This window comes from Amblyomma americanum, chromosome 11 (genome assembly GCF_052857255.1).
Source record: "Amblyomma americanum isolate KBUSLIRL-KWMA chromosome 11, ASM5285725v1, whole genome shotgun sequence".
NCBI lineage: Eukaryota > Metazoa > Arthropoda > Arachnida > Ixodida > Ixodidae > Amblyomma > Amblyomma americanum.
Window position 1 is genome coordinate 5,060,445 of NC_135507.1, and position 12,148 is coordinate 5,072,592.

The 12,148-nt window shown below is 48.5% G+C and overlaps 1 protein-coding gene across 1 annotated transcript; it reads right to left on the minus strand.

The window, feature by feature from the left end:
* Positions 1 to 156: 156 nt before the first annotated feature.
* Positions 157 to 5,910, minus strand: LOC144110879 (uncharacterized). Its single transcript, XM_077643947.1, has 6 exons — positions 5,238 to 5,910; positions 3,922 to 4,002; positions 2,670 to 2,903; positions 1,142 to 1,438; positions 491 to 754; positions 157 to 199 (listed from the first exon to the last, which is right to left on the minus strand). Exons 1-6 carry the CDS (start codon positions 5,570 to 5,572, stop codon positions 157 to 159), a joined length of 1,254 nt encoding a protein of 417 aa, XP_077500073.1. The 5' UTR covers positions 5,573 to 5,910.
* Between the last annotated feature and the right edge of the window lie 6,238 nt (positions 5,911 to 12,148).

Below are 12,148 nucleotides of genomic sequence, written 5' to 3' on the forward strand. Positions count from 1 at the left end.
TAGCTCTTGAGAACACGTTTGCCATTCTCGCGACGTCGTTGCACGGCAATTAGCATTTTTCAGTGCATACTGTGCCGGATATCACTTCGTACTTTTACAGGGCATCGCCGGTATTCTCAATACCAAACTTGCATTTTATGTTACAGGCTACTTCATTCATTGTAAGAGGGCGTTACGTTGCTCGCCCGTGAATAGATCGCTGGAATCGCATGAATAAGCTATATGCAGGTGATTACAGTTCTACCATAATGCCACACACAACGAGCCATAGCCTGAAATATATCGAAAATTATAGTAAATTACATGCGATAACCGTTGAGTACACATTACAGGCTGCGCCTCAGGCCTGATTCGCCGTTGCATGTTAGATGGCCCGAGTCATTTAGCCCAAATGACACTATCGCACATTATCTCCGGTAATGTGGGAGCCCATTTTTGAGCTCGAGTGCGGCAGTATGTCCTGGCTAGGTGCAAGAACTGCCTGCCGTACCTCGCCCGGCGGTAGGGCGCTCCCATTCGACACATAGTTCGCACAAGCCTCGTGGTGCCGGAGGCCTCCCGAAACGCTCTGCGGCACGTCCGGTACGGGGCGGGCAGGCGGGCCTCGAGCAGAGCCAGGCTGGCGAACGCGAGTAGGGAGCGGGGACCAATGCACTCCGCGGTGAACACGGGACTCTCGAAGGCGAAGCCGGAGAGGGCCCGGAACAGGCCGTCCATCGAATGACGACACTCCTCGGAACACACCGCAAAGTCCCTGCAGCCACACAGAAGGTGCAATGGGCTTAGCTTCTTGAAAGACAGTTCTGAAGACCATTACGGCTCGGTGAAGGTGGTGCTCCTTGAATGGAGTGTAATTTTTATTCCACCTGTGAAAGTGGCTCGTGAAGTGTTTCATGACATGGCTCATAAGCCGCTGCTCAGGTCCAGTGGCCTTTGCACTCGCCTGCTCAGCACGAATTTGACGCATTGAATCGCATTAATAACTTAAGGCGGCCTAAACTCATCCGGCTACCTCCTCTACGACGTCCTTCGCACAGCATGTGGAACCTCGGGACGTTAAACAATACGCGCAACCATAAAATGCTGCAAAGCTAGTTGGTGTATTTCTGTGAACGGTGTTAGAGCTTTACAAGGCATATACAACAGGCTGACGCTAGACAAGGCGTTTTCTCTTTTCTTCGTGAAAGGGCCACACCTGGCGTGTATCTGCGGCGACAGCATGACTAGAGGCCGGTGGTAGGGGGCCGAGAGGCTGACACTGGCGTCGTGGAAGAGCGCCAGGTACCCTGTCATGGAGCCCGTTGCACCCAGCTTCTGCCGCGGCCGGTGGAAGTCGCTGCAGAACAGCCGGCACGCGTGCAGCCCGAAGGTCTCCAGGCACGAACCCCGACGAAAGCCGGAGGCACCACCACAGCAGGACGTGCCGTCGATGGTGCGTCTGCGATATTTGCATTATGCGACAATTTACAACTTTTATCATCGCTTACTGGTGGCCCATTATAAGGCAGCGGAGTGTATACTCTAGGCGAAGGCAAACTCAGCAAAAGGCGGGAAAGTATCAGGTTGGCGGAGAAGATTAGAACGGTTGTGGGTACAAGATGGTTTTAGCTGAGGCAGGACGCAGCTGATAATCAGTGGCAAAGGTATTTGCCCCGATTTGACGCAGTGGGGCTCATAATGACAAAAACGAAAACGATGACAGTGATGATGACATTTATATTATGCATAAAAATGAAGCTTGGAAAATCGCCCACTTCCTTTTTATCCATGTAACCTAAACCTAAGGACCCTTTACTGGCATTACATAACATGGGTCTCCAGCATTTCGCCTCCATCGAAATGATAGCGCCGCTGTAGGGATCAAGCCTATGTATTTCGGGTCAGCAGCTGAGCAACATATCCACTAAGCCAACACGGCGGCCAGGAAACTGTATTCAGGGCACCATGTTGTGAAGTTCGGTCTCAAAGTGAGTTACGCTTTTTGTGATGACTGCGTTGGAGGTGCCAGTTAAAAGAGAGGGCCACAGACAACAGGAGGGAAAAGAGAAAAGCGTGTCATTCCATAACCTGACTTTCTGCCAGTATCGCAGAGTATGTTAGTGAGATTTCTTCTGTTTTGATGATGTGTTTCGCTTTCGCCATTTACTAATATTAACCGTTAGGAACAAGCCGAACTTACATCTTACGGTGGAAATGTTTGCCCATCTTTTCTAGAAACGTGGAGGTTAACGAAAAAGGTTCAGTGTGAGGAAGTTAAGGAAAACGCGGTGAGCTATGGAAAGTAAAATGATAAGAATAACCTTAAAGACAGGAATCGAGGAGAGTGGGCGATGGAACACACTCGGGTTAATGACATCTTTGTAGAAATCAAGAGGAAAAAGGAGACTTGGGCAGGGCATATAATGCGAACACAAGATAACCGCTGGTCCTTAAGGATATCGGAGTGGATTCCAAGAGAAGGCAAGTGTAGCAGGGGGCGGCAGAAAATTAGGTGGGCGGATGAGAGTCAGAAATTTGCAGGCATAGGGTGGGCGCAGCTGGCAGAGTACTGAGTTAATTTGAGAGACATGAGAGAAGCCTTTGTTCTGCAGTGGGCGTAGTCAGGCTGATGATGATGATACTGGTTCAGTGCACTTTTGCTGATGTTGGCAATGAACATCTCGGCTCACCTCGGTGGGCCGTCGTCTTCCGGAAAACCGAGCAGGTGTCCGAGCTGGTGCCTCGTGTTCCCCGCGGCGCCGTGGTGCATCATGACCAGAATGCAGGCCGCGTAGTGCGGCGACAACAGGACATTTCCACGCTCGCCACCGCGGCGCAGGGCAGCGCACAGGTCCAGGGGCAGCTGCAGCAGAGGCCCGCACAGCTCGGGCGGCAGCGAGAAGGGCGATGCCGACGGGGACAGCCTGCGCCACGCGTCGCGGAATGCAGGCTTGACTGGTGCAGAAGACGGCTTTGATAGTTATGGTCGAAAGTGGCAAAAGCACCCTATTGTGAGGCAGTCCTAAAATAGACAGCTCGACCGGATCCCATTGAGTCCCCTTCGGTGTAGTAAGGGAATTCGGGACTAGGCGTGGTTACCGGCCTTTTCAAGTGCATGATGGGGCTGAGTAAAATCATAGGAATCGACCGCAACGCCACCGGTGAGAGCCAGCAGGTCCCGTACTGCCATGCATGCAAAATTCGTAAGGAAGAACTGCGCTGGCCTTGCGGGGGTGGGGAGACGGGTGGCGCAAAGCGCGGGGCAAAGGTTGTTTATCCCCTCATTCAAAAGATACTGCCAAGAATTCTTGCACGAAAAGAGACTAAAGATAGGATTAGTGGTCCAAGAAAAAAAAAGGTTTTTGAGGGCAGGAAGTGACGCAGTAATTGTCTCACGTATGTCGGTGAGGAAGGTGGGAGTGAAAGAAGAACGAGAGGGAAGAGGTGCAACTTTTTTGTTGGCCTCGAAGTTCGAGACAACATGAACAAGCCTTATGTGGGTATGATATGTATGGGAGGCGAAGCGCAGAAAAGGAGAGAGAAAGTTACTGTAGGCACTTGAGGTCTTTACATGCTGTGAATGCGAAAACATCCTGTGACTTAAAAGCATTTAAACTAAAGACCTCCGACCTAAACACGTTTACCACAAAGGCCTTCAACCTAACGCCTTGCAAATGTCACTAATGACGCTCATTATTTAGTAACATTCTTTACCATTCTAAAACTACCACTGTCACTATAACTAAATCACTATCACTAACTGCTACTCTCTCTTCTATTGTGATTGCTTCATTGCTTATTATCACCCATTGCTATCTTGTGGTCTGCCGTTGACGTCATGCGAGACAACAATGATGTCAATGGGGTTTTCGGACCTCAGATGCTGGACAAGAACCCCGGGAATCTTGCCGATGAGACATATAATGTTCCATTAGTCAGTACCTGATGCTGAACACTCCGCTCCAACCCATTGGCCGGTAGTTGATCGGAACTCTCGCCAAATGTCCGCCGGACTGGCTGGAGCTGCAACGAGGAAGAGAGGGGCGATATGAGATTTTGGAAAATAGAGCGACTCTTGTACCACGTGATGCTGCGAGTTAAAGTTCAGTAGAGCAGCTCTGATAATATATGCGAAGATGGGCAGGGAAATTAGGCGCTTGTGGTGACATACATGGGAAGGAAGCTAACAATCAATTAACGCAAGGAGGGCATAGGGAAAGGTTTTCTGTTTTCACTTGTGGTTTAATACATGGGAAATTAGTGTGATCATTTGGCACCTGAAAGATAATTGGTTTTGGTGTTGGTCAATGGGAAATTTAAGGTGCAGTCATTTCTCCCCAAATGATACTAGATTCGACAGTGGGTCTTTGGTTCGGATCCTACTGGTGGCATGTCGTTGTCGTTTCTTCTACATCCTAATCATATTTGAGTTGTAAAGTGTCTACATTACAAATTTTCTGTCGTTTAACACTGCAAATAAAAATACTTTACTTGGTTTCAGTAACTGTTGGTTTCCTTCGTATGCACGAAGATAAAGCAAGGTACAAATTATTTCTTTTAGAAGGATAGCGTCTTAAGAAAGCGGAACGACATTATAGAACTCCATACCGCCTTCATGACCAGTACCGTTGGGAATAAGGCTTTGAAGCCTATCATGAAATTACAGCAGCAATTAATTATTTCCCCCTGTACAATTCATTTCTCCGTTCATATTGCGCCGAGCCCTACCTTCAAGCGCATTCAGGCACTAAGGATTATAAATCAGTACATTCTCATCAGGTTTAAGAAGACTGTATGGTCTCGAGAAGCCATGCCATCTGAAAGTACGTTTCCGAGCTTAAAGTATAAGCGGCCACAGTGGATCGTGCTTGCGCTCTTTCTTAACAGAAGCTTCTTTTTGTGGGCTGAAAGTGAAGAGATTGCAGTACGGTATGCGCCATCACGGTGTGGTGATATTCGCGATCCAACACTTAGGAGAGCGGGAGGAAAACGAACCAATGGACAAGGATGTCGCACGTGAGAAACGAATGACTTGGCTTCGATGACTTCGTAATCTAAATATTTACACGCGTTATGTATGAACAGCAGCTTCTAATCGAACAACTTGCTGAAGCCACTGTTCCGCACTGCCAGCTTATGACCACTCGAAGGACTGAAATTTTGCGTAGTGCCGGAAACTGCTGCTAGTGTCTGGCCCACGCCAATGGTTGCCGTCGTTGAAGTGCGGAAGTCCGACAACAAGCTATTGTCTTGCTTACCTTCTCCTGTGCCCGCTCGCATCGAGGTCCAGGGACTGGCTTCGCGACGTCTGTGTCAGCGTGGTACCGCTCGAAGCCGCCGTGGTGCTGTCCGAGGACGAAGGTGTGGACGAGTTCCTACTCTGCCTACGACGATGCCGCGTTGGCTGCCCGTCGCGACGGGATGACGTCCGCGCCAACTGCGCCTGCTGATGGTCCTGCCGATGATCCCGCTGCTGCGGCTGTGATCCCCGGTCCTGAATGCGGTCTTCTTGCTGCTCTTGGTCCTGTCTACGTGGCTGTGCCCGTCGGTCAGGCGTTGAAGCACCGTTGCTGGACGAACCCGAAGCATCCATTTGCGATGCCCTCAGCGGCGGTGAGCACCACTGTCACCTGTCTTGTCCTTGTGTACCGGAAACGGTGTCATGCAAAGGTGAGGGCAAGTTCACAGAGACACAGGGATCGATGGAAGTGCACAGTCTTCCAGGACGGCACTGACGTGATGATCTGATGGTAGCGTGCGCGGGTGCCACGGTGCCCACCGCAGCCGTCGCGTGGTTCCTCGAGCGGTGGAAGGGGTAATAATGATGATGCTTTCTTATACCGTCGGCGTAAAGCCCGAAAAAAGTTGTTTTAGTCTCATCAGCCCATAAAAATAAAATTAAAGCCCTTCTCCCCTCGCTCAAGAAAAAAATTTCGGAATTATTTTAAAGAACGCTGAATGAAAGTTGAAGCATATGATAAAAATTTTTGGTGATAGAGAAAAATATGACGAAGTTGACGTCAGCCCCCAGAAAGTAAAGAAACAAAAAAGGAAGGAATGAAGAAAGGATGTAAACAATAAGTGTCTATTCAGAGGGAAGAAGGTTGTTGCAGCAAAGCAAATGGAGTCCGATGCATGCAAATACAGGAAGTAATCTTCAAAACAAAAAAAGCACACGCTGTGTTCAGTATCCTGTTTTGAATGCCTGGCGCATGTCGTGTTGAGTTCACTGTGCTTTTGACGCCCCTTAATATGAAAAACCAAGCAATATTAGAAGAAAAGGACTGGTAAACTGAGAGCATGCCTTCTGAAGGTGGACACCAAAATCAAGTGAAAGAAACAAGATAACAGCGTTAGCTTATTCATCTGTTAATAGTAATAATAATTGGTTTTGGGGGAAAGGAAATGGCGCAGTATCTGTCTCATATATCGTTGGACCCGTGAACCGCACCTTAAGGGAAGGGATAAAGGAGGGAGTGAAAGAACAAAGGAAGAAAGAGATGCCCGTAGTGGAGGGCTCCGGAATAATTTCGACCACTTGGGGATCTTTAACGTGCACTGACATCGCACAGTACACGGGCGCCTTTGCGTTTTGCCTCCATAAAGGCGCAGCCACCGAGGTCGGGTTCGAACTCGGGAACTTCGGATCAGTAGCCGAATGCTTAACCACTGAGCCACCGCGGCGGGTGTCCTTCCTTTTGCACATCTCTTCCTTTTGCACATATAGGATATAGTATAAAGGGCGTTTCAGCTAAGACTTTACACGATTTTTAAAAATGAGCTTTTTAGATAGAAGTCTGCATTTTTCGGCATAGCATTGTCAACGATGTAGTTCACCAGAATACAGCTAAGACATGCTAACAAACATGCTGGTTAACTAATATTGAAAAGTTGAAATTTAACTAATACCTTTCGGCTCCTTGCTTATTGAGGTGAGTGTAGCCGACTGTAAGTGATATCCATATAAGTTTTTAGAATTTCGAAAACGCTTTTACCCTCGGCGCTGTGGCCCAACAAATTGTGGCTATTTCGACGAGTTACGTGCACTGGAGAGGTTGCTTTCCCTTCAAACAAACACACAAATGCTAAATGCAGGGAATGGCCAATCTAAGTGCTTGCGCACTAAAAAACTGACAGACGATTAGAGTACACAAACTGCCATCTCTGTCAGATGGTGTGCTACGCTGCTAGCCAGCCTGTGGGATCTTCCCGTGGCAGCCGTCTTCCGGTTGGCTTTTCATTCGCTCTCACCGTTGCAGGTGGTGCTTCTCTCTGCTACGACATGCCAACACGCCGCCTGTTACACGCCGTAACAAGCCACCTATCAGGTGTAGTTTTAACGCGACAGCGTTAGGGCCCCCGTGTCGCAGAAAAGCCTGTGTCGTCGGCGCCGGCCGTGAGCGAAAAATCCCTCCTCCTCCTCCTCCTACTCCTCCTCCCAATGTACGTCACTGCCCCAACAGCGCGCGACGGCAGCGCCTCCCGCTCGTCTCGTTCGGGCGCAGTGGGGCTGTGCGGCCACGCAGGAATCACGCGGTGAGCGGCGAACAACGCAGCGCACACCCAAAGCGCGTTCATCACGAAGCTTGCGGCTTGCTGCCCGTTCATTCGGCGCGGAAGCTATGCTGGCGTTCGTGGCATCGGGTTTGTCGAGAACGATGTGCCGACGAACTACGACTGCAACTTGAGTCCCGCGCGTTTCGGCCAGGCGCCTGGCAGCGCTTCTACGTGATTTGCCGCTCCGCGCGTCCGTTTCACCGTACGTAGCAGAGCGATTTGTCTAATGGGCAAGGCGTCGCGCCGAACGGGCGATGGCGTTCCGTGGACTCCCTGGCAGTGCTGCAACACGTTGTCGCCACTCTTAAAGGCGAAGCTTAAGCGTCCTCCAATTTTTTACCCCGTATACGCCGACACTGAGTACGACGCGGAACGCAGGAACGGGCACCTTAGTGCTGCGCTCTAAATAAGTCTGGTTTGATAAACAACAACTACTGCTTCTTCCATTCTTGACCAAAGTAATTAACAGAAAATAGAGCATTTCATTTTTCGCATAAACACGACCAAAAAAGAGTAAACTGCCATTTCCTAACTCGATTGGGACCCATTTTAAAGAGAAAAAATATTAAAGCCTGATTTTTATCCTAATAATTCAGCAAAAAATAAAATCTGTTAATGAAGGGCACTATACAGGCTGTTTGTTTTAAAAGGCCGAGAATTTTAAAAAAATCAACTTGCTTCAGATTTATTTTAGGTTTGGGGTTGTATATGGTGCTACAGCGGGCACCAGGCTAGATGTTGAATGCTTTAAATAGTTCGCAAATTAACGAACTACGGTACTGAATATTTATAATCTTATTTTAGTGGGTATGTTGTATTTGAAGAAATGGAGATCGTCTTGCATACAGCCTAGCCAAGAAAAACAAGTTTCGTGGACCAATTTTTAGAGGGTGTTACACGGCGAGAAAAAGTTACCCCGGTAGGCGGCTTTACACTGTTAATCAGCGGCAATGAGCGACTCTGACGTCCATCGCTCTGCCCTGCGCTTTACATCGCACTTCTGACGTCATCTGAGGCGCAGACGGGTGGGCTGGCGGTATCGCTCGCTGCCAGTTTCGCTCGCTCCGCGGCTTCGCTAATTGCCGCCGCGTCTGGACCCAGTGCGCGCTGTCATTGCGCTTGCAATGCGACCTTAGACGGACTGCGTGGCCGTTGCCGTTTGTGGAAGCGGTTAGAAAGGAAGGCTCATGCCGTTCCCGCTTGTGGTGTGTGACAGCGATGGCCTCGGAATGGCGTCGCGGAGTGAAAGGAAGATCAGCCACAGAAGAAGGAGTGGGCATGGTTGTCGCATAGAACAGGCGTCAGGCGGCGCACTTGCACGCTTCCAAGTACCTGGGGCGCCGAATTCCCGCGGAGGCAGTCTGTGAAGATTTTCAGCAAATTTGCTTCTACGTGTTCTGTGGCGTCAACAAGGAGGCCTAAAGCGCTCGACTTAGAGCTTGAAATCGGCGTGCTTACGTTTGTAAGGGTGAAGCCAGAATCCGGCATTCAGCAAACAGCCCAGTGTGCCGGTGCAAGCATGACGTCAGTGTGAGTTCTTGTCACGCACTGCATGTGTGCTTGTCATGCTAGTCTGTACTAGCAGCTGAGTGTGAGAGACTGAACGAAGAGAGGATTTCTGTACCGGGGCCCTGATCCAATTAGAGATACTGGTTTTTTTACGTAAGGTTATCTGGATGAACGAAGCCCAGTTCTGCCGAAATTCGTCTGTCAACCTGCGCAGTGCTAATTACTGGGCTGATGTGAACCCTCGAGGGTTCACATCTGTGCGCTCAAAGACAGTGACACTGTCTTTGAGCGCACAGACGCCAAGAAAGGTGGGCAATCAACTTTTGGTGCGGCGTTTGCAAAGACCGAATTGTCTGCCCCAGCTTATATGAATAGTCACTGAATGGGGAAAGTACTGCGAAGAAATTCGGGAAGGGGAAATGGAAGATTTCATTGGAGACCTTCCTCTCAAAGTGCTCATGGAAGCGTGGTACCAGCACAATGAAGTGCCAGAGCATTGTTCTAGACGTGCTGTAAAGCGAGCATCGTGATGCAAGGTTTCCGCTATAATGTATAGGATGTAATGGCCCCGTCCCACGGAGCCCAAGATCTCCAGACTTGACCCCGTCACACTTCTTCCTGCGGGGTGCATAAAAAGCGAGGTAGGTTTTCATTGCAGTGTAAAAGACCTTAAGGCTATGATCATCACAGCATGCGCTGCAGTCGAGCCTGCAGTGCCGAGGTGGGTACATGATTCTGTGCGAGAGTGATAAATGCGCGTTGCTGTGAAGGTACAGCATTTCGAGCATCTCTGGTAAAAGTTCTGTGTGCGTATATATCGCTTCCCAGTTTGAATCTGAGTGTAAAAATTGTAGTTTTGTCACTAAAGTAACACTTCAAATAAAGTGTTGCCGTCTAATCTTGAGACGTCGCTGAACTGCTGTGAGGTAAACAATCAATGCTTTTTTTTTGTTCAGAATTCTGGGTTCGAAGTTTTCATTTGCTCCTGAAAATATTCAATGCCAGAAGATTGCTGTCAATCCACCATGATAGGGACCTTTGTTTATGAACAAATTTGCGCTAAGTCGGTTTTCCAAATAGGCATCTTTATTGTAACATGCGATTAACAGGAATTATTTCAGTAGTGAAATGTATCAAGCGCTGCGCGTTACATGCGTTGTCAGCAAGTTAGTCGTGAGTCCATAAAAAACACTTTCAGCTCAATTTAGGGCGTCAATACCGGGTGACAGCTCAATTATCGAGAGAATACGTATTTTGCCTCGAGCGGAATAAATGCCTTGAACAAAAAATAATGTCTAAATCCCCATCGAGCTGTGCCCAAAACCTCGGTTTGCAATTATTATTCTCACAGAGGGGCTCAATGCTCAAGGTTTTTCCAACCACGGTGTCAAGACAGAACACACACCAAAGGTGCTTGTGCACAGTTCAGCGAATAAAAAAACTTCGCCGATGAAAAAGTAGCTGTTCGCGCCGTGCACTCAGCGGTTGAAAATGACGTGACCTTTTTCTTTTTGCCGCTCCTGCAGAAGAAAATGACCACGCAGCGTCTTGAAGCCTTATTGCAAGCGCACTGATAGCGCGCATTGGGTTCCGATGCGGCGGCAATCCTCGAGGCCGCGGAACGAGGTGAAACTGGGAAGGGACATCGCCGGCTCGCCCGTCTTCGTCTCGGATGACGTGACAGGTGCTCTTTGCTGCTGAATTACGGTGTGAAGCCACCAATCAGGTTGACATTTTTGCGCCTCATAATGCTCTAAAAATTTATAGAGGAAATTTTTTATTTTCTTGGCTGGACTGTTCGGACGACGACCTCGAATTCTGCAAATACAACATACCCCCTGAGATAAAAAAAATGGTAGGGGATTACCGTAGTTAAACCGAGTAGACATGTGAAAGCAGGTGTTCATTTTTCCTTTGGAGGGAACACTTAAGCTCCGCCTAAACGGATATGACGCGTTATATTTAGTGGGTTATTGCCCGTATATGCGGAATTGGTAATTCTCTACTTAAACTTCATAGATAGCGGCGAGTCCCCATACCACTACCATGCGCAGTGACGCAGCGGTTAAGCAATGCGCCGCTGCACTGGCAGGTAGCTGTTCCTGTCACAGCCATCCGTAGGGATTGTGCAACAGATGTTGCCCTTACCGAGCAACTCCTCGCGCAGCTGGCGCGACGCTCCTCCGAACTTACCCGAGCTTACCCGAGTAGCTCGGTCTGCTAGGCAACGGTCCAAGATCGAAAGAACATATGTGCACTTTGACAAGATTCTTGGCCGGTGTTGGTGAGCGTATAAAGGCCTGCACACCAAAATGAGAAAAAGTTAATAAACGTAACCAATTCATTAGAAAACTGATTAAAACGTTCTGCATCTTGCCTGGTGCCCGTTGTAGCCTCTAATAGAGCCTAAAGACCGGAATAAACCTAAAGGAGGTTACCTTTTTTATAAAATTGAAACATAAAAAAACACCCATTATATGGGTCCTTTCACCATTCTCTTTTTGCCATCGATGCTTCACAGCTGCTATACCGAACGTATTTCGCGACAACGTACGCGACAAAAACAACGTACGCGACATGAGGCCCGTGGGTTCTGATCCCACCTGTGTTATGTGGTTGCCTTTTTTTTCCTTTAGTTTGTTAAAATTTCTTTCAACTAGATTAAGTATACGACTAATTTATCACTCTGATGTTCAACCTCCCTTCCGCCCCCCCCTCCCCCCCCCCAAAAAAAAAACAACGAAACGATTTAGATGTGCCTTCCTGCTAGCACAAATGGTATTACCTCCCACATTGCCCGGTTGATTTTATGAGAGTAATCGCGTCTTTGTGGCTTTTGTGTTTCCTTGTACGACTTGCTGTTGTCGAATATTTCGTTTAGAGTCCTGTGTCTAAACTTGATTGCTGACATAACGGACGTTCATAGTTGTGCATTGAATGAATGAATGAAACTTTTCAGAGAGACAAGGCACAAAGAAGGAGGTCTGTCTAAGAGGCTGACAAAAAGGCACAGATGCGTCAAGGGTTCGTCCCCTTCCCCAAAACACACAACACCCACGCATACGGCGCAAAAAAAAAAATGAATAGATTAACGTACACTGAA